At 51.4% G+C, this 22,019-nt stretch overlaps 2 protein-coding genes across 3 annotated transcripts; one reads left to right on the top strand and one right to left on the bottom strand.

The window, feature by feature from the left end:
• Window positions 1-1,531: 1,531 nt before the first annotated feature.
• TRADD (TNFRSF1A associated via death domain) lies at window positions 1,532-14,255 on the bottom strand. 2 transcript variants are annotated; one of them, XM_037409381.1, is made up of 5 exons: window positions 14,209-14,255; window positions 11,789-11,940; window positions 8,932-9,209; window positions 7,040-7,232; window positions 1,532-5,761 (listed from the first exon to the last, which is right to left on the bottom strand). In XM_037409381.1, exons 2-5 carry the CDS (start codon window positions 11,928-11,930, stop codon window positions 5,454-5,456), a joined length of 921 nt encoding a protein of 306 aa, XP_037265278.1. In that variant the 5' UTR covers window positions 11,931-11,940; window positions 14,209-14,255; the 3' UTR covers window positions 1,532-5,453. The 2 variants fall into 2 exon arrangements, with proteins under 2 accessions (XP_037265278.1, XP_037265276.1); XM_037409379.1 differs by lacking the exon at window positions 14,209-14,255 and adding an exon at window positions 12,733-13,980.
• A 3,080-nt stretch (window positions 14,256-17,335) lies between these two features.
• FBXL8 (F-box and leucine rich repeat protein 8) lies at window positions 17,336-21,729 on the top strand. The gene is made up of 3 exons (XM_037409577.1): window positions 17,336-17,400; window positions 19,226-19,446; window positions 19,972-21,729. The coding sequence occupies exons 2-3, from the start codon at window positions 19,283-19,285 to the stop codon at window positions 20,945-20,947; spliced, it is 1,140 nt and encodes a 379-aa protein (XP_037265474.1). The 5' UTR covers window positions 17,336-17,400; window positions 19,226-19,282; the 3' UTR covers window positions 20,948-21,729.
• The last annotated feature ends 290 nt before the right edge of the window (window positions 21,730-22,019 follow it).

Below are 22,019 nucleotides of genomic sequence, written 5' to 3'. Positions count from 1 at the left end.
TCTGAGGCACTTCTCATCAAAGGTATAATTTATTTATAAAAAAGAATGGAGAAAAAAAATAGACCAAAGTGCTTTTTTCTATAAAAGACAATTCCTTGGAGACTGACTGTCGTAGACCCGCTTACACATGGCATTGCAGCCCACAGCTGCAGACGGGATCCAGACCTGATGCTGAGTCTCACGGAAAATTTGGAATTCAAAGGTCAGCAAGGGATATTTCCACTGATGACTAAGGGACGTAACCACACATCTCCTACAGGTTTCGGTTACAGACGGAGGGCCAAATCCCTTCAGTGGCTTTAAAATTCAACCCAGAGAAGAAAAAAAAAATATGCAGTTTTGGACTCTAGCCCTTAAATTACCTCACTGGTGGAGCTCATCTCTGTACAAAAATGAGCAGACCCTTGTCTGGTGTGAAGCAGTGTCTCTCACCGATTTCACGCACACACTCCAGTATGTGGGTTAGAGTGAAAAACCCTCTCGATTCCCACCCCAGTGTCTCCTTGGTTTAAGGTGTACAATGCCGATGGCTCACGGCTACACCAGCATTTTCAGTCACACCAACTCAGCAGTGTCGGTGCATTCGATGCTCCGCGTTGCTGCACATGCTCACTTCTGGTTTCAGGGTCCGAGGGCGGCTGCTGGGGTGTGACTTGGAGGTGGCCCTAGGGTACCTTCTGAAGCCACAGAGGAGGTGACATGGTGAACCAGGCAGCAGGACAGCTTCTCAATGCTGAACCAGATTTTGAAATGAAGGGCAAAATTAACAGGTAAGGAAAAACACCACGACTGCATCACACTGGGAGAAGACCTTCGCCTGGAGCAGCACCCGCACCAAGCCACCCGTGCCTTCTCTGAGCACGTATCTCCCCTCAGCTCTAAGCCTACAGGCTTTTCAGGCCTTATGTTTTCCATATCTTGACAGTGGTGCAAAGCATGCTCTGCTTTCTGCTTCAGCTCCTCCCAAATCTTGAAACAGATGCAGTTCCAAGACTTCCCAGCTAGGAAGCTTCAGCAAACCGTTTCACTTGGAGGCTCCCGTTTTTCCCCCAAGCTCTGCACCCTGCCATGCTGTGACACTAGCACCCCGCTTTGCATTAAAAACAACCCAGGTAGCTTTTCAATGGTAGGGTTGAAGCTGAAAACGGAAACCTGAAAAGCGTCGCTGTGAGCTTTTGACATTCATTTGTAATTTGCCTGGCTATGTAAACCTGGAAGAAAATTCTATGATTTCTTTAAGGTCTGGCTCATGATTTTCAGGTGCATCCGATCAATAATGCTGAAGCCTTTCCTTATTTTTGAGTCGAGTGCTGTTTTTACCTGATAAAGTGGCCCACTGCAAGCAGCTGTGGCATGTGAGACCTGCAGCTGCTGGAAGAGAGCACGTTCCCCATCTGCCGTGGAGGCGCATCCTCGTCTTCAGCAGACAAATTAATCTATGCTGCATTTTTAACAAGCATTTAGGAGGGTTAAAGTTGGCCTTTCACTGACTCTGCCCTCCAGGACGGCTTGCTTTTTATTTTTTTTTTTCCTTCCTTCCTGACAATTTTGTATCAGGGTATAGTCTCAGGTTTACTTCTGCCAGATGCCTCACGTCAAAGTGTATCTGGTGAGCATTTTAACTTTCACCCTCCTTTTTGTTGCTCTCCGTTTGAACACTATAGCTCAGCTATGTCAATCCAAATCATTCAATTTCTCCTTTGGATGCATCTTTTATTCCTTCTGACAGACTGAAAGGAGCCTCCTTCAAGTCTGAAACATTGCTAAAACTACAAAAACAATCTACCACAAAAAAAGCCCTCTTGGATCCCTTTCTGTAAGCACATTTTGGCCTGGTTTCTGCTGTTTGTTTTATATTCTGCCCATTTCATTTTTTATATGCAAGTGATTAGCGTATTTATTTTAAAATCATCTGCTGGTTTGCTGCATATTCGATTCTGAAACATCGCAACCCCCCTGATTTTTTACTTCCCGCCCCCCCAGACATCTCTCAATACATAGAGAAGAGCTGTTAGGGGATAGAGCCAAGTTCACCAGCAGCAGCACTGCCTGTGGCTTATCTCACGCACTAGACATTAGCTAATCTGGATAAACAGCAGTAAGGGAGTGTCGCTTGCATGCCTGGCATCCCAGTGGGTGCAGTATGTGTGCAACTAACTGTGCATACGCAAGGAAGGAAGCATGAGTGTGCTCCCCTTCCACCAGCATGCCAGCCAGGCAGTCGCTGGGGTGCTTATTTCAGCCCTTGGGTGAGCGTAGAGCCCTGAGTTTCTGGTGTATCAGCAAGTACCCCCAGCATCTAGCTCTTTCTTCAGTTCCACTCACTGCATTACCGTCCCAGGTAGACATGCCTCCAGTTTCTTCAACAAATCTCTGCTGATGTTTTTTTCCTCTGTGAGTGCTTCTGCCTGCCCTGCGCGGGCGCGAGTTCCCTTGTCTTTGCACCCTGGTGTAAAACCGCTGTAAAATCTTCTGGGTAAAACAGAAGTAAATTCAGAGTCGAGCCCCAGCCAAATGCCAAATCAATGCAAATGGCATCCTGTACTCACGACCCAACGGATCTATCTCATTCTAAGGCTTCCGTGAAAATTGTCTCTACGTTTGTGCCAGGTAATACTAAAGAACCCTTCTTTTTTAGGAGGAAGGAGCCCGCCTGAGACCAGAATCAAGGTTTCATTGCATCTGATGATGATGACTGATCACGGAAAAGATGGTATGAAACAGCCACTGCTACGGTCCCAAACCATGCCATGCGCTCCAGACAATTCCACCATGGAATATCCCTGGAAAACCCTTTTCCTTTGAGTCTCTGTAATGAAGGCACCTGTGAATACTGTTAAAGATTATGATATTCCAGAAAGGTTGCCAGAAGCTCCAGCACTTAATGGCACTTGTGAGAGGGAATCTGTGAGTAAGAAGAAGCGCATATGCCAACTGCTGGCAGAAGAATAAAATGAACCAAGGTTTGCATTAAAGAAAAAAAAGCATTCGTGCTTAGACCTCTGTAATACAGTAATAGCAGCAAAGAAGTTTTTTTGGACTTGAAGTAGATGCTGAATAACAAGCCTTTCTCATTTTGAGCATTAACAGATACTGTAAAAGCTGGAAGTTCTCACTGCTCAGGGGCTGCCTTATAACTGTGTATGAAAGCTGTGCACGTGAATAGCTTAGAAATACTGACTACAAACAAGACAGCAGGTATGCATATGACCTCGTTTTCTAAAAAATCATTTTCCCAAAATCAAGAGCAAACCCTATTGCTGTTAAAGTAATTTTCAAGTTTCTGATTTTTTTTTTGTAATTTTTTTTTTAAAATACCATTTGCCAGGTAGGCTGCTGTTGAAGAGTTCCCCAGTTGGGATCTGGCAGGAAAACGAAATGCTTTGAGGTATGGTTCCACCATGCTGGTCCCAAAAGCAACACTGTCGGAGAGATAGTTGCTTCATTTTGGGAAAAGCACTGGTACTACTGTAAGGGAGAGGGAAGGACGTGGAGCAGGAATGGGGGAGATGAGACTGCAACAGCACAGACCCAGAATAGCTGAATGAAAGGTCACGGAGCCACAGTCTTTGTAGAGACAGTGCCAGGATGAAGTCAAGGGCACCATGCAAACATACTCATTCACACCTTGCGAACATGCTCCCCACCTTTAACCCCCTCCGTTTCCTTTCCACACTGTGTACGTAACCTTGGGGATCCCAAACCTGCAGCAAAACAGCCAGGTTCCTCAGGCTGACACTGAGGAAGGTGATGCTCAGCTCACCTGTGGACCCCAGCTGGGTAGAAGCTGGCCGTCTAAATCCTGCTCCCCCAGGTCTTCAGCAGCTGTGGGAGCAGATCCCAGCCCACACCTGAGCCCAAGGCTGCATTCCTCCCTCCCAAATTACAGCTCTGGCTCCCGTGAAGGATTAGGATGTGAGTTGTGGTTTAAAAGACCATCAGGGCTTGACTGAAAGCTGGGCCTGTCATGACTGCCAGTGGCCTGGTATGTGTGTGCCCACACGGGCTTTACGTGTGCTGGCAGAACCACCCTCGACATCTGAAATGATTTCCAAGGCCCACCGGCTATTCCCACGGATGGGAAAGACGAAGAGAGATAGGATTAATGGAAAAGGGTAAGTAAAAACCTATCAGGAAAGCATTGGGAATTTGTGCTTCACAAGACCTGTGCCGTGCTAGACACGTGTTGCTCTGTGCTTTATGGGCAAAGGTGTAAACTGCGCTCTGTTGCAGTCTGCATCACCCATACCAGGAGAGAGCTGGCATCTCCCAGCAGAACTGGAAGCACAAGTCAGCCCTGGGGCTTGGGTGCTTTGTCTTTGAAGCCATTTTTACCCTCGAAATCAGGGCAGGTAAATCCAGGCACAGCAGCTAATGCCCCACTGTCACACAGTGACAACACCGCCAGGGAAAGGCTCTGGGCAGATCCCGATGCTCGTGAGACACGACGGCATGAGCGATCCTCTCCGGTGAACTCAGCAGGCTGAGGGTACGTGGTCCAGAAGCGAGCGAAGGCGCTAGCAGCCAGCTGGTCACCGGGTTCAGGATGGGATCTGGTGCTGCGACCCACTTCAGAGCAGCAGCTCCCATCTGCACTCCACAGGTAACTCGCTGACGAGGTGACAATTTTCCTTCCAGCACTGCGTGTTGCTTGTCACAGGTACAGGCTCCCTCGGGCTGGTGGGAAAGAGCTGAGCACGATGTAGGCAAAATAGTATTGTCCACCACAAACCAAGAGTTGGGAATCGTTCTCCGAAATTGTGTTTGTTCGGATGGCTTGTTCCGAGCCTGAAATTTGTTCTACAGCAGCAATCTGGTGCTTTGTGGAAGATTATGGCTGTCCCAGGTAAAAGGGAAACCTTTGGGTGGAGAGAGGTGGGAAGGAGCTGTACCACAGTAGGGCAGGGCAGATGCACTTGCTGCAGGTGTCTGTTCCTCATTTGAAGAAGGAAAAATAATGTAAAACTGACTTTTCCTTAATTTCCTCTCTGTCTTCGGTTGGTGTCATGCCTGAGGGTAAAAATGTCTTCAATATAAGAAATCTATCGCAGCTCTCTAGGTGATGGCCTGGGCCACCGCCTAAGAAACAGTGGCATCGCCTGCTTCCCAGAGGAATTCTCCGAGGTGCCTTCCTTGCTCTCTCCTCTCCCCCACTCTCCCCCAGGGCTCTCTGACTGCCTGGCTCTTCCCTGTGACGGCTCAGTCCTGAGGGAAGTCAGGCTGAAAGCCTCTCTCACCACTTCATGGGAAAGTAACGTTGACTTCTGGACACACAATGGGGACATCAGAGGTCCGTGCTGGCTTCTGCGAGCACAGAACCTCTCCCCCGGCCATTCCCACCTACCTGGAAACCTGCGGTGATTTTCAGGGCTTTACATCCCCAGCCGCTGGCAGCAGTCCCATACACTAGCTAAAGCGAGAAAGCCCTTAGCGATGCCATGACCCCGTGGGCTCTAGGAGCAGTCCTCGCTGGAATGGAGGCCCAAGAGCTCCTCAGCCAAGCTGGTGAGACCATTTTCTTCCAGGGCTGAGATCAGCCGCGCTATCGTGGCTTTCTTCCCCTCCGACTGGATAAACCTGAGGAGCAGCTGATAGGCTTGTTCATACAGTCCCTCTCGGTCGTACTCGAGGGCCAGGTTATCAATGACGGGATCACGCAGGGCCCGGCAGCTCTTCTGCAACGAGCGACCCACTTGCTTCCATTTCTTGGACACAAGCTTGGCAAATTTCTGGTGGTCATCCGGCGTGAGCATTCTGTTGGCTGAAAGGGACAGAGGGCAGGTGAAACACGGAGGTTTCAGGGCTGGTGTGAGGCGGCTTGGGCCAGTGCAAGGTTGGCTCAATGTTCCGCGGAGCAGGGAGCCTGTTCGGCGCCCACAGTGTGCTGTTAAACTGCTGCGGGGCTGCTCTACTCGTCCTCCGGTGGTTTAGCACCCAGGCAGCCCTGCCTGGGGTCCCAGAGCAGGGAAGCTACAGGGACCACCCTGCCCGGGGGTCCGCACGCCCCCACAATGCTCCTCCACCGTTGGAGGTGGGGCCGCCGGAGGAAGCCCCGCTGCTTCGCACCTTCCTGCCCTCCGCTCCCCGCACCGCCTGCCGTCCCCGGCGCTGGTGCCTCAGTGGGGAGCTGCAGCACGCGGTGACACGTTCACCCGCCCGTGGCCGTCCGCCCCCAGCCCTCTGCCTTGCTCGGGCCCTTCCCTTACTGAAATCCTCCCACAACGCCAGTGTCTGGGCTTGCCCCCACCCTGCAAGCTCGGCAATAGCTTTTTTAAAAAAATTTTTTCCTCCCCCAGTATAAGATTGCCCTGTGGTTTGCTAGAGCTTTTTTTCTTTTTTCTCCTTTTCTTTTTTTCTTCTGATAGACATCCTCTTTTATTTGTTTCAGCCTTTCAAAATCAACTTGGCAAGACCTTTCTGACCACGTCCCCTGTCCCCTGCCTAAGCATCCTCAGGATGCAACACAGGAGCTCTCTCCTTGGCTGTTTAGCACTGCAGATTGGACACGCAGCTTAAGCACGCTCAGAAATTATCTAGCTGATCTCAAGCTAAAATTGTTATGTGAGACTGTCTGAAAGCTCTCTGGAGGGGACAGACCCCGAAGACAGCTGACGTACTGCAGGGAGCCTGGACAAATCCATCCCGGCTGACAGCAGGGCTGATGGTGCCCACAGCAACCTTCCCAGCCTGACCCCACCTACGATATTAACTCACCTCAACAAAATGATGTGGAGGAAGAGAAGCTAATCTGCATTCTTCCTTTCAGTATTAAGGAGTTTTTAAATGTGAGGAACCTGTAAGGACACAGGCTCTGAAGCATCTGGTTCTGTGCCACCCCAGAAAAGAAAAAAACAGGTTGAAGCCTGAGCAGAAGCAGTATGGCAGTATCTTAGGACTGCTGGAATTCCTTCCTTATGGGATGCTGGGAGATCCTTGATGCATCTGAGGTAGACCCCAATACGTAGTCACGTTAATCCTCCCTCTTGGGCTTTGAGGCGAGGAAGACCAAGGGCTGTCCTGGTCAGTTCCAGCTACTCACCGAACTCTTGTCCCTGAAAGATGAAGGTGACTTGCGGGGAAAGGGAGCTGCCTTGAGACGGAAAAGGCAGAGATGGGGAGTGCAGAGATGCGCAGTCTTTTACAGCCGTGTTGTTGTTGATGCTCTGGTGAACGATCAGGCTCTTGAGGCACTCCTCCAGCTCCGTGATCTCCTCATCCCGCAGGCGGTCAGGCTGCAATGCAAACAGTGTCAGTGATGCCTGCCAGGCTCACCGCCTTGCAAAGCTGGAAGGTGCAGCCTAAGATGATGGTGTCAAGAGAGGAGCAATGAGGCAGCTATAGTGTCAGTTGTGAACTGACCAGACGAAATAGCCTAATGGAGTTCTGGCTGTAAACGTGTGAGGTTCTCTCTCTGATGTGATATGAAACAGGCAATCTCCCTCCCCTGGGTTTCTCACGTGCAGCAGTGAGCGCTTACAAGTTGCACAAAATTCCTACGAGTCCACATTTACCTCCAGCAGCCCTCTGCAAGAATCAGGGGGCACCACAGGCAGCGTGGCTTCTCTGACTTACCCCATGTAAGGGTCAGGCCCACAGAACGGGGTGACCTGATCCAGCAGCTCAGGGCCACCACAGCAGGCAGCTCCTGCTACGCCCCTTCTCCTCTCTGCCCCTCCACTACCTAAGTGCTGTTGCTCCCGGATCCTCTCCAAGCCAGTTTTTCTCACTGACCAAGAGAAAACTAGCCTGACCTCCAGAAGGCAGGTAATGAGCAAAGGAGTAAAAGCAGCAAAACACATGGGAAGAGTCCAACCTGGCGAGTGCTCTGGCGAGCGCTTAGCTGGCATACAGCAGCACCCAGCAGTGCCCTCGGCCACTGACAGCTGTGCCCTAGGGACATCTTTGACTGTGGCACTGTCAGGCAGAAGCCCAGCTAAGTCAGTCTGGGGGAACTGAGAATAAGCCCATCTCTTTTGTTCAGGCCGCTAGTTCAGCGAGGGGAGGGAGCCGCAAGCAGAGGCTGACAGGGTACGGCGCATCACGTGTGGTTTGGCCCAGGGCTGAAACGTTTGCACTTCGTTCTCTGTGCTTGCAGAAAAGCAACGTGGCAAAACATACTCTTGTGCCTCATCTTCCCAAGTAGATGGTGAGTACCTATTTCTCAGGACCATCTAGAGGGAACCAGAGTTACAAGGTATTGCTAGTTCCAGGTGGAAAAAAAGAGGGAGAGGGGAAAGGCAATGAGTTTAATCATGTCAAGTGCCTTGGTTTTGTGGTGAGATGACAAGACCTCACTGCTCTTGCTAGCAGGATTAGAGTGCCAGGGCCAAAGTGTGCAATGAGCTAGACGCTGGATATCACTTCTGAGAGAGAGACTTTGCCTTCAAAAGCGCAGCCTATGTTCTGCTGGCAGCAGATGCTGTTTGTCCCCACTCTGTCACAAGTTGTTGGTTTAATGCGCAGTGTTTGCACCCACGCTCGCTTCTAGGTGCAGTTACCACTGCTTTGCTCGGAGGAGGTGGTGGGCAAGGCAGGGGACAAAGGTGCTGAGCAGTGCTTGTTCCACACCGGACTGCTGTCCTCTCCACCTGCCTCACAGGTGTATCAAGGCATGCTTGCTCATGCTTTCAGCTGCACCTTCTATAGTTCTTCATTGTAGCGGTGGTAACAGCCATGCTAATTGTTACACACAGAAACCACAGGGATTTCGCAGAACCTCTGTAAGCTATTTTAGGTAACTGTCACACCTTCCAGAAAAGCGCACTGCTCTGGGGAAGGGCAGAGCTGTTTCTCCACATTATAGTTGAGAGGTGAAGGAGGGAGAAGTCAACAACCCAGCATGCTGCAGCAGAGCAAGACCTGCATGCACCTTCCCGAGTCCCGTGCTACTGCTCCTCGTTGCTGCCTGGCCTCCCACCCTCTCCCACTCACCTTTTCTCTGTAGATGCACTCCACGCAGCGATCCTCATCCTTCAGCATGTCGTCGAGGTGTTCCTTGCCAGCCTTCAGCTCCATTTCGAGAGGCACCGTGGTCATGGCCAAGGAGAGCTGGAGGTGATTCTGGAGGGACTGCTGGAGCGCTCCTTCCCGGTAACTCCGCAGGAAGCGGCGGCAGTTCTCCTGCTTGCAGAACTTGAGCTGGACTATCAGGTGTGGGTGGCTGCAGTGCACTTTGAGCATGTCCACGCCGTTCACGCTGCCGGTGGAGTCTGGCAGGGAGAAGTGAGCAGAGTCACTATCCAGGCATGAGACATGCGACCCAGACCCACTCCCACCCACCACCAAGCCTGCAAAGGGGGGGGCTTTTGAATTCTCTTCTCCCTGTGACCACATCCTCTGGGATGAAAAACCTGTACGTTAAACCAAGAGCAAGTTTTTGCTGCCCTGCCACCATCCATCCCCATGAAGTATGGTGGCCAATGGAGGCCATATGCTGCTGCACCCCAGGTAATTATCTCAACGCTGAGATTATTAGGGGAGGGGTTCAGTCTGAGGATCCATTTCCCAGACAGAAATGGTTACGCTAAACTGGCAGCACAGGGAAGTTTTATAGATGAAAGTTCAGCTCAGTGCTCAGACAGTCTTCAGTCCTTGTGACTGGACTTTCATGCAGTGATGAAGGTCCTGGAAAAAAATCCTGCGTTTCCTCTCCACCCCATGCCCAGAGGTAACTTTTGGCTGGCTCTGAGCCTTCAAAACATCTCACAAGTGGCGAGTGATAGGTCCAGACACGGGAATTGGGCTGCTTGAGATCGGGCCTTGACTTGTTAAACTCTTTTCGCACAGAGAATTAATTAATGGTAAAACCTAAGCAAGGAGAAGCTGGGGACATGCCCTCTAACATTAGTGGAGGGGCAGCATGAGCCACGCTGACAGCAGAAACTGTCCAGGCCTTCGTTCTTCCTTCTCCCAGCAAAATTTCATTGTGATTAGCTGTGCACATTGACCTTGTCTCCACAGGGATTTTGTATGCTGATGATGACAGTTTAGAGGACGTGTTTTTCTCTTTTTTTTTTTTTGCTCTTACAGCAGAGGCCTGTGGGAGGCTGCCTGAACTGCTTCCAGACCCAAATTAACCCCCTCCCCCCCGCCGCGCAGAGGTACCAGCTCCCACTGGCACTGCGTCGGGTACCGTCGAGCCCCGCACCGTGCGTTGCGTAGCTCGGAGGACAACCCCAAGGCAAAGCAGACTCGTGTGCGCCACGTTAGGCAGGGCAATTAGCCTGGGATTTCAGAGTACGTGATCTAACAGTGGCTTTACAGGGTTTTCCGAGTCCTTGGCTGCATCAGAAAGCTTAGTTCAGGCCAGATGTGTCACTGGGACATGGGGCTAGGCACCTAGGGGAGGCATTTGAATTCACTGTGGCTGACCAGAAACGTCTTTCTACCTCTTCCTCCGGGCTTTGTTTTTCTTGAGTGTTGGTTAAACACAAGCTTCCATAGCAGGGTAGGAGGGCTGGGGAGGGAAAAGCTGCACAGACCTGGAAACCTTTACGAATGCTGTACATGACAGCTGTGAAGCTACTGCAGAAGAGAGGACTTTGCACATGTTTCTTCATGACGCTTCAGGGAGCTGCCGATTTCATGGCTTTTTTAGGTCTGGATAAGCTCAGTAGGATTGAGTCTTTTTGCTGGCTTTCCCTTAAACATGTGAGCAGATTCACATTTCAGCGACACAAAGCAAGTGTAAATCAAGCCTAACCAGGCAACTGCGTCGGGCTCCCTGCTGCTTTCCAGCTCTGGATCGAGCTGCAAGATGAGCAGGTCTGTACTGGATAAACTGCCTGACTCGGCTCGGCTCACGATTGCCAGAAGAAATTACAAAATAGTTACACAAGCCCCATTAAACGATATAGGCTCAGGTGTATGAGACTGGTAAAGAACACAGTGAGAGTCACTCTAGCTAAGTAAGATAAACCCTTCTAACTATTCTGCAGTCAGCTTGGTGCAAGGGTGCATAGAGAAAAAGAGTTTTATGACCATCTGCATCTCAAGTCTCTTTCTGATGTAAATAGGGTTACATACAGTTGAAGCTAATGTAATCGTGCCTGCTTACATCAGAAAAGAACTTATACTGGCTATTGCTAATTTTAAAAATGGGCTTCTCAAAGCAGAAATCACGTTTCTGTGGTGGTATAAAACCAGAAATTAAATCTTCTTTTCTAGCAATTGCAATCTTTTCCCCTCTTACATAAATGGGTTTAAACAAACATTCATAAAGTAGGATAACTTGTAGGACAGTTCGAGTTGGAAGGAAGCCCAGGAAGCCTCGAGCCCAACCTCCCATGCACAGCAGGGTCAGCCCTGAGGTCAGCCCAAGTTGCTCAGGGCTTTATCCAGTCCTGTTTTGAAAACCCCCAAGGATGGAGAGAACACACAGTCACGCTGGGCAGCTGCTTGGTTGTCCTCATGGGGAAAACGTTTGTCCCTGGATCTGGTGTCTACCCCTCGTTTCAATCTGCACCCATTGCCTCTCATTCCCCATGCACCACTGTGAAGAGCTGGGCTCCATCTCCCCTCCTCGTAGGTACCGTCAGGCTGTGGGTAGGTCCCCCAAAGCCTTCTCTCCCCAAGCTGAGCGGGTCCAACTCCCTCAGCCTCTCCTCACAGGAACGGTGCTCCAGCCCCCAGCCGCCACGGCAGACCTCTGCAGAATGTGCTCCGCTTTGTCTTTACTAAATACAGCAAGCGCCAACCTTCCTTACCCGTGAGCGCGAGAATAAAGCAAAGCACGGCACTGCGTGAAGGGATGAGACAGCAACACCAAGACACCGGCGAGGATGGGTACCTGCTAACGCCAGCTTCAGTGCCTTGAACACGCTGGGTTTCTTTTGCGAGCTTTCGTAGAGAGACGGCAGAACGATGCTCTTGCATGTCGACTGGAGGAAGAGATAAGCGCTGCCGATCCAAGGAGCGGAGCTGCCTGCCATCTTCAGCGCCCTACGAAAAAACCACACAGGTGAGCTGAGAGTACAGGGAAAAGGGCCTGACGGCGGGGGAGCACTTACAGCAAACACCGAGCACAAGCATGGCGGGATCACGGGGATTTACCTTTGTTTCCTAGAGGAGGCTGGTGATATTCTTAAAGCAAGCGTCACCCTTGAGGAGGTTACTGTTATTCTGTAAAAGCACAGCGGGACACAGGGTCCCAACAGCAACTCACAAAGCTCTGCTTTCATTTTCCACTGGACTCTGTTCATTTTATAGTCCAAAGAGACCCTGAAGCAAACCGTTTCAGTCCTCGTGTGTCTGAGTGCCCAGCCAAGCTGGCAAAGGCTAAAGACACGTCGTTGGGGTGCTCCAGGGAGCACCCAGCAGTCCTGCTTCTGGCACAGCCACAGGGACTGAAGCCCTACTGCAGGCAGAGGCGTTTTGCCCAGGGTCCCGGTCCCCTGGTTGTCCTCACTGAAGGACACATTACAGAGCAGCAGGACACTAACAGACGGGATGAGGGGTAGTGGTTTTAAACTGAAAGAGGGTAGATTTAGGCTAGATATAAGGACAAAATGTTTTCCAGTGACGGTGATGAAACGGTGGCACAGGTTGCCCAGAGAGGTGGCCAATGCCCCATCCCTGGAGACATCCAAGGCCAGGCTGGACGGGCCGTGAGCAACCTGGTCTAGATGAAGGTGTCCCTGGTCATTGCAGGGGGGGTGGACTCAACGGATCTTTAAGGGTCCCTCCCAACCCAAACCATTCTGTGACCCAGGACTATCCCTCTGCTTTACGTACTAGCTCATTTATCAATCCTCTCCCACCGTTCGTCTCTTGCAGCAAGGCACGTGGAAGACAGCACATCCACCGCTCCGTTCTCATCACACCTGTTCCTCAGTGCCCAGCTAATGCAGACCTTACATCTGCTGCGGCTGCACCCAACTCTGCTCCTGAGGCAAAGACGGACCAAAACACCTCCCAGGCTACGGAATCACAGAATGGAAGAGCTGTGCTAGGCTGGGCAATGCCGGACTGGGGCTGTGGCAGCTGGTGAGCATCTGACAGCCCTGGAGACAGGCATGGATGGCCACCTCTCCTTTCTGGTGGGTACACAAACTGTCTGGGCATGTCCATGAGCGAGCTGGTCCCTGCAACTCCCCCCCCAAAAAAATCCCCAAAACACCAAACTGCTCCACAGAGAGCGGTGCTGGGAGCCAGCCCTTCCACCACACCACAGTGACAAGTCATTTGGGGCTTCTGGTTCAGCCCCAGTCCCAAGTCCTGCCCTCTCTCCAGCTGCTTGTCTGGACCTCCATCACATCCTCAGCTGCTTCCCCGTGGGCATCTCTTCCTTCCTGCTTTCTGCCCCACTGCTCAACCCCAACAGCCTTCCCGTGTCCGCCAAGCCAGCGCAACTGCTGGCCGTGACACTGTCCCTCCCTTCAGCTGTCCTTCAGATTGTGGGCATGCAGGTTTTTTGTCACCAGGGGCTGTCAGACCAAGAAGGATGACTCCCATGGGCAGGCTGTCCTCCTCCAGGTGGTGGCTGAGGCTGAGAACCATCTCCATCCCTTGCAGCATGTCCAACAGGGCGCTGGAACATACGTCCCACCCCGTTTACCTGCTATAACCTCGAACTGCGCCCAGCATGGCAGCTTGTTCAGAAAATACAGGAAATAATAAACAAATCATAAAATTCACACTGAATATGGGAGTGCAAGGAGCACCTGTGGGATGCAGGAGCGTTTCCAGACCATGAGCTCCTACATCACACAAGCATTTTAGAAAAGGATCTCGTAAAGGAAAAAAACCACCCAGGAGTATGCTCTGCTGCTGCATCCCAGGTCTGGTCCGAGCCTCTGGCCACCGGGAAGTCCGGGATGCGGGCCCCCCTCTCCCAGCACCTTGCGGAAGGAGGGTAAGGGGAACCCAAGGAACATCTCCGAAAACTACAGCCGCGCGCTGCGTACCGGATTTCACCACGGGACGATTCCCCTTTTGCGGCGCAAACGCCCAGGCGCTCCCTGCCAGCCCGGAGCCACGCGGGGCGCCAGCACCCCGAGTCCCCCCGCACCCACCGCTGCCCCCGCGCCCCCTCCCACACGCCGGGCGTGCAAGGGCTGTACGAGGGGCTCCGGGGCGCGCTGCCCCGCTGCCCCGCCGGCTCTGGGGGTGCCCCCCCCGCCCCGCACGGCCTCGGCACCCGGCCCGGTCCTGCCCCCCCCCACGGCGGCCCCGGCCCCCCCCCCCCCCCGCGGCTCCGGGCGGCTTTACCTTGTGCCCCGCCGCCGCCCGGCCTCGGCGCCGCCGCTTCCGCCTCTGCGCGGCGCCGCCCGCTGCTGCCGGCACGGCCCGGGCGGGCCGGGGGGAACGGCGGGGCCCGGACCGAACCAAACCGACACCAACTAAAAAAAGCCCACCCAACATATCCCCCCTCCAAAAAAAAAAAACAAACCAAAACCAACCAAAACCCCAAACCAAAATAAAACAAGCAAACAAACAAAAAAACCTAAACCTAAAAATAAAACCCCACCAAAAACCCCAAAAGCAAAAGACAAAAAATATCTCCCCAAAAAAACCCAAACCCAAGGAAACCCCCAAAAGAAAACAAAACCCAAAAGCACCTCAAAACAAACAACCCCCCAAAAAACCCCCAAACCCCAACCCAAAACATAAACCCAAGCGAACCCAAAAAGAAAAAAAAACCCAAACCAACAAAACCCCAAAACAAACAAAAAAGACCCCCAAAGAAAAGGAAAAAAAAAGGGGGGGGGGGGAAACAGCCACAAACGCCATTGCAGTTCAGTGCCCCCCATTGCAACCCAGCGCCCCCCATTGCAAGCCAGTGCCCCCCATTGCAACCCAGCACCCCCCATTGCAACCCAGTGCCCCCCATTGCAAGCCAGTGCCCCCCATTGCAACCCAGCGCCCCCCATTGCAACCCAGTTCCCCACATTGCAACCCAGTGCCCCCCATTGCAACCCAGCGCCCCCCATTGCAAGCCAGTGCCCCCCATTGCAACCCAGTGCCCCCCATTGCAAGCCAGCGCCCCCCATTGCAAGCCAGTGCCCCCCATTGCAAGCCAGTGCCCCCCATTGCAACCCAGTGCCCCCCATTGCCCACCAGCAGCCGGCCAGGACAGGGCATGTGCCCCCAGCCCATGGCAGGCGGAGGAAAGGGGGGTTCCTGGGAACCCCCATAGCTTGTGGGTGATGGCTCTGCCAGGGCTCACCAGCTTTTCCCTGTGGTGCTGCTAACGAGAGTGAACAGTGAAAGTGAAGGTTGGTTGGGTTAATAATTACTGAGCAGCGGAAAGGTGTCCCAGCTGAGGAACACAGACTGGGCAGCATCTGTAGCAGCATCTAGGGGTGCTGTTTGCTCAGGAGGGGAGAAGGATTAACGAGGTGGGGGTTCCTTCTCCAGTCAAATCCAGGACACTGCTGCCCAAGGGTGCACTGGGTGATGGAGGAAAGCTCCCAAAAGAAGCATGCAGGGAGTGCAGCACCATTTGTGAGAGCAGTGGTGATGGAGGGGACCTCTGGGACGCGCTTAGTGAATGCAGAGTGGCGTGACACCCAGCCTCTGCCAGCAGGTAGGGACACCTGGGCTGGGCCCCACTGCCTGAGGGGCAAGGTGATGGTGTCGAGATCAGCTGGGTGTTAGGGCTTAGTCCTCCCTGTGGTGACACCTGAATTATGTCCCACCTCTTTCTGCACCAGCTGAGGCTGCTAATGCGGCTGTGCTCCTCTGACAAACTGAACGGGGCAGGTAGAAAAAGCAAAGCAGCTTTTCCCGACTCCATGAGAGGTTCTATGGCGAGCAAAGCCAGGAGCTGGGTGTGCATCTCCACTGCCCAACCTCAGGCAGCAGCCTCCTGCCCAGGCTGCCTTTGTCTGGCATAAATGCTCTCCCAGGAGCGGAGGGGTGACAGCAGCTCCCTTGTTTGTCCCCAGCTGGCAAGAAGCTGGCATGGGATGCTGTGCCAGATATCATGCCCACGTGCTAGCTGCTGTCTGGCTTGGCAGCCGGTTTGTGCAAACTTTCCGGGCAACTGAACTTCAAACAAAAGTAGAAAGTATTATGAAAGACTTTTTTATATATACATCTATATTTTTAAAAATACATCTGTATTTTAAAAATACATCTGTATTTAATGCTATTTTACAGCAACAGTATTTTAACAATATAAACTCATTTGTTTGCTAAAGGAAAACCAGAACTGAAATAAACCCTGCAGGGGTGAACCCAGACTGGCTCTCCTGGGTGCTCTGCTTTCCTGGGCTACTTTTCTTGGCTTATTGCTTATCTCTTAGGTTTAATCTGCCTCATTGGATCCTGCTACTGGGGAGCTATTAAAGTCAGTTATCCAAAGCACTTTTGCATAGAGAAGCTGTTAGATTGTAGTGGGTGAACACCTACTAATTTGGGATATTACATCTTGGACACTTTTAAAACCTTTCCTGTAAGGATTCCATTCTCTTCAAAGTAGTTTTAAGACTGGGGGTCTCTAAGAACAATTGTTCATTGCACTACATAATATGCAAATTGTTTTGCTGCTAGATTCCCTAGCTCTGAATACTAAAGCTGTGTTTACATGTTCATAATTCTGTCTTTATAGGTGTTGAATTTTATTTCAACAGACAGTATTAAGTTTTGCATTTCCTTTGTTATGTTAAAATCTGTCTGCCGTTTTTCTAGATGAGCAGTAAGATGGCACCCACAGTCCCAGCAGGGCAGACGGTACCAGCGCTTCTGCAAACCGGGCATTAACTCGCTGCCAGTTTAAGAAGCAACTCGTGTGTTCATGAATTTCAGGGTTAAGGGGGTTCAGTGAGCCCAGACATCACAACCTACAAAACCCAGGGCTGAAGCAGCGCTGGCTCCCAGAGCCAGGTAGGCAGCACAGGGTAAGTTGCTGTGGGGACCGTCACCCACCCGGGTCCCCCAGATGTTTTCTCCTTGAAGCTGCTCTGGTCGCTGTATGTGGAGAGGGTAAAAAGGGCCGAGGCAGCTGCCACCCACTGTCCTCCTGCTGGGCCTTGCTGGGCACCTGTTTTTGGGGAGCATCCTGCTGGGTGACATCAAGGCAAGCACTTGGAGCCTCCTGCTTGGGAAGTGGAGCTGCCAGTGAGGGGAGCGGCTGCATCGGGATGCGATGGCGAGTGTGTGGGGGATGCGCGGTTGGGGTACAACAGGCTCCCTCAGGCTGCGGTGTGGAAGGGGGGTGCTGGGGGCCTTCAGGGAAGGGGGTGTTGAGTAGCTGGGGGAGGGGCGGGTGCTGAGGGAAGAGGAGAGGACTGGCCATCCGCTCGTTCCCATAAAGGATAGCACAGCATCCTGGCTCCTACCCCATGGCAGGGAAAACACGCCTCTCTCGGCTGTTATTTTCGGTATCTCCTGCGCTGCTCCTCCCTCTGGGCTGCAGGCAGGCAGCACAGCAGAGGAAGACGGGCTCTGCTGGCAGAGGTACGCTGCGCCCCTCGCCAGGCCGCCCCCAGCCCGGAGGGGTGCCATGGCTTGGGGCTCCCCCACACCGGCTCCCCCCACCACAGCACCGCTGCTCCCGCTCCAGCTCCCGGCCGCCGCCGCCGCCTGCCCGGCCTCCTCGGGGCCTGCGGGCCCCACAGGCCTCCGCCGTACCCTGGGTGAGGGCCGGGGACCCGCTGTGGCCCCCCGGCGCTGGCCCAAACCCGGCTGCCCTCGCCGGGGTGGGCAGGCAAGGCGGACCCCGGCAGCCCGCCGCGCGCAGGCCGTGCACCCCACTGACTCAGTAACGCTAATAACGCTAATAACGTCGCCTTTCCGCCCGCCTCCCTGCCCTCCCGTCACATTTCTGAGCTTCTCTAAGCCATGGCCACAGCTGGGAGTGCACCCCCGCTTCCTGAGGGGTTCACAGTCCCTTTTGCAGGCTCCAAGGAAGGAAGCCAAAGAGCTGAAGACGTGGGATCGCAGGCAGGGCACGGAGGAGCCGCAGAGCCTGCGGGCAGGCATGTATCGCAGCCAGCGTTAAAAGCAGCTACAGGGAGAAAAGCCAAGTCCGAGCTGTTCTTGTCAGAAAATGGCAAGAGACGCGAGGTCCCAGGAAGGAAGCAGGACGGTGTCACTTGGCTGTGCCAGCCGGGGCTGGGTGGAAGGGGGTGGTCACGGATCCGATGGCAGATAAGATAGCGTAGCTGCTCTGCTGCTGCCACCCCGCACTCCGAGTGAGTCACGCTTCAAAGTGCTGTATTCTAGAAAAGCGTGTTCCTCTCTGCCTTATGCTTTTTTGCATCGCTACTCCGTACTTGCTTCATGTTTTTCAACTCTTTTTCCTCCTTTGAGGATATTCAGAAGGGCAGGTTTTCATTTAAAGTGCCCCTCGATGCTGAGATAACACGGGGACTCCAGGACCCAGGGCTCCAAAGGTGAGGGGCATGCCGCGAGCTGCGGGGCCAGGCGGTGAGGCTTGGCCCCACTGCTCGCCTGGGAAGGGCAACGTCTGCATTTAACAACCCCTCGCCGATTTATGAGAGGGTTAGAAAAAAATAAATGTTGCATCAATAGTTTTATTTGTGCAGAAATCTAGCATTTTGGAAAAAGATGAATGAGAATGTTAGGTGGTGCTCTGATGCTACACTCAGCTTTCCTCCCAAGGCGCTTATTCTTTTGCGTTATAGTTCAAGATTTGCTTTTTCATTTTGACATGTATAAATGCAAATTCTGAGACAGGAGTCACAGCAATAAAGTATTTTTTTCCAACTGTCGCGTCTTATCCCAGGCAAGGACCACCGTCCTTGAGCTACTGCTTTCTGCTGAAGGCCCTTCTGTTTCACTGTTGGTAAATAATGGGTACATGGGGCTGTTTTCTGTGCAGAGCTTCTGCTTGCAAAGAGGGTTTTTTTTCCCCCCCCACACTTTGAGAAATCTGTATCAGCTTTTTGAACACCAGGGCAGCACTACTAGAAAATTCCCTTGCATTTTTATTACTCAGAGTAGCAAAACTTCACTGCAGGAAAAAAAGAGGCTTTCTTTTTTTTTTTTTTTTTTTTTTTTGTCCCCCACTAAAGCTTTGATCTGATATCTTTAATTCTTGGAAAGTATCACCCAGCTTCTTAGGATTGATTGAAAAAAACTGTGCAAAACAATCAACCAACAGATTTCCCCCATTTTTGTGTTCAATTTGGTGAAATTCCAAGTTTTAAACAATTTTGACCTCCTCTGTGATCCAGTTGCATTGGTTTGATTTGTGAAATAAATCCTAATGCGTGTGTCTGTCTCTTTTGTTTGTTTGTTGCTTTTTTTTTCTGTACAGGGACTTTTGAGAATTAATTGCGGTTTTGGAAGTTTCTGCCATTTTTAAATCGGCAAAATGCCTGCTCCCATTCCACAGTTGTGGAACTACATCCCGGAAGAAATCCTCATCCAGATTTTCTATTACCTTTCCCTTCGAGACAGATACACAGTCTTCCAGGTTTGCAGAGAATGGGCTGCAGCTGTTTCTTCTAGCTCTGTGTGGCATTTCACAGAGATCAGGTGAGAGGAATGGGTCTCTGATGTCCAAGCACCTTTGCAGGAATAACCAGATCGTTGTTTCCAGTGCCTGTCAAACATTTCCAGCACTCTGCTATGACCTTATTGACATTGTGGCTTCTATGTGTGATGATGATCTCTTACGTGACTAGCACCTGCTTATATAATAAAGAAAATTGTGTTGTATGCTGGGTTTTTTTCAGTTGCTGCTTAGGATTTGGGTTTTATGGGAAATACTGCATCCTTAGGTCTGTGGTTTTAAGCTGCCATTTGAAAATGGCAAGAGGCAAAGTTCCTGAATAGTTATCCTTGTCATGACACTTAATTCTCTGATGGGTCTTTCTGGGAATGACTCTTCTCATCTCCTGACCAGTGTTTGGCCTTACAGTGACTCTGCAGCCATCAAGTGAGAAGAAATGTCTGGCGCATCTGTTGATGTTTGTAGAAACACTAGTAAAGGAGGGTATCTGCTCTGTGGCTGCTCAGCTCAATGTTCATGGTGACTAAGAGGTTTTTTTGCCCTTCCAGCTGTGATTCAGAAGATGAGGAAGGCATGCTGCAGAGCCTGCTCCAGTTCCTCAGCCAAATCAAACACCTGAAGATTGTGTTTGACCAGTCCAAGGAGGTCAACCGGAGGAATGTGACACGCATCTTGGATGTGCTGGCAAAACAGAACCACAAACTGCAGCAGCTGTGCATTGTGTGCCATGGAGAGAACCCCTATTTCTACTCTGGCCAGGACATCCTACAGAGCATACAGAATATATGCGACACGAAAAACCAGATAGATCTTCAGCATATTGATTTTCGAAAAATGCCCTTCACTCTCGACGATAAGCTGGTCGGACTCTTAGCTACCGCCAACCCAAACTTGCACAGTTTGTTCATCAACAACCGCACCCTGGTATGCAACGTGGCACCAGACACCATCAGGAAAGTTCTCAGAGCGTGTCCCACTCTCTCGGCCTTGGGTGTTTACTATGCCAGTTTGTCTGACGATGTGTTCCAGGAGCTGCTCGAGCCTGGAAGAGCAGCTTTCACCCATTTAGACATTTTCTGTGAGCGCCTGGACAAGTATATACCGGTCATCTCAGAAGAGCTCTGGGCTGCCGTAAGTCAGAAGCATCCTCAGCTCTGTGTAGACCTGGAGTTCGATCATACAGTCCCTGCCTGCAAAATACCACGGATCCTGAAGCTGAACATACCTGTGAGCACGCTGCAACTGAATACCTATAATTACATGGTCGATCAGATTAGGTTCGTCACCCAGAGCTACAGCAGTACTTTAAAGAAGCTGACGCTGCAAACCACATCCTCGGAGGGCTTAAATGCCTCACTAGTCGATCTGGCTAGGCAGTGCAGAAATCTGTTGGAGATCCACTGCTACTGCGTGGTCAGCCAGGAGGTGGTAGATGCGTTCCTCACGCACTGCCCCGGTCTGAAACGATACACGCTGAAGGTCACCAAGGAACGGCACCCCTGGAAACCAGTAACGGTTCAGTGACCAGGTTCTTCTGACCTCCTGGGGAAATCCCTGGGGGTCTGCAGGGGGACGGGGACAGCAGATTTAGAGCAGAAGGCAAATGCTGCACAATGCCCTCCGCACTCACGGAGAACGTGCTGTTTCACCCTGGCTGTTACAGGCGATGCGCACCTGTTCTGCAGACCAAGCATTTACACTCAAATGTGATAGAGAAAGGGTTATACAGAGAAATAGAATTGCCCCCTGCCTTTTTTTTTTTTTTTTTTGTCGTGCAGGGTTTTTTTTTGGTGTGGTTTTTTTGTTGGTTTTTGTTTGGGGGTATTTTTATGGGGGTATACAGGGCATGTCTTTTTTCTTCTCTGCTTCTTTATTCAGCAGAAATGCCAAGTTTACCCTTTGTGGGTTTTTCATGAGGACTTCAGCAAAATTTAATTTTGATTTTATGTTTTAAAAGAATCTCAAAGTTGAGCACATTTTGTCAAGTGCCCAGCAACCACTTAGACTGTTAAGGAAGTGGCAGCTTCAAAGCAACTGTTTTCTGCCCGGCGGGGTACTCAGCTGTGCAGATTCCGTGAGCTACAGCAATGAACTGCGGTCATCTGGTAGAAAATCCACCCTAACCTTGATAATTCCTCTTCCGGCACTTCAGTGATGGTGAGCTCACCCATTACCCACTTGTCATGTAACTCCCAGCTTGGAGGGTTATAACAGGAGCTGAGTTATGTTAGAAAATACAAGCAGGAAGAAAAATACTTAAGGAAAAATATTCAGAAGATAGTAATAAAAGGCACATGGCCTGCAAATCCCCTTGTCCGTCTTGCTTTTCTTTTGCTCAGGAATGTGGATTTCCAGGTTAAAATTTCAATGCCCTTTGCAAAGACCTTTGCTTTTATTATATTCTTAGTGTTTCGTAGGAGAATCAAGAGTGGTGACAGTTTTTGCACCCGATACCTGCATTCACATGCGTTACCATGCATCTGAATTAGGATATGGGTGTGCTGCTCTGCTGTGCCAAAGATTCTGGTGAATGTTATAGGAAGAGGAGTTTCTGAGTTGAAATGATCCTGGCACAAAGCAATAATAATAATAATAA

The sequence above is a fragment of the Falco rusticolus genome, chromosome 15 (genome assembly GCF_015220075.1).
Source record: "Falco rusticolus isolate bFalRus1 chromosome 15, bFalRus1.pri, whole genome shotgun sequence".
In the NCBI taxonomy this organism is placed as follows: domain Eukaryota; kingdom Metazoa; phylum Chordata; class Aves; order Falconiformes; family Falconidae; genus Falco; species Falco rusticolus.
The sequence above is the reverse complement of the archived record's forward strand: the minus strand, read 5'-3'. Positions and strand labels throughout refer to the sequence as shown.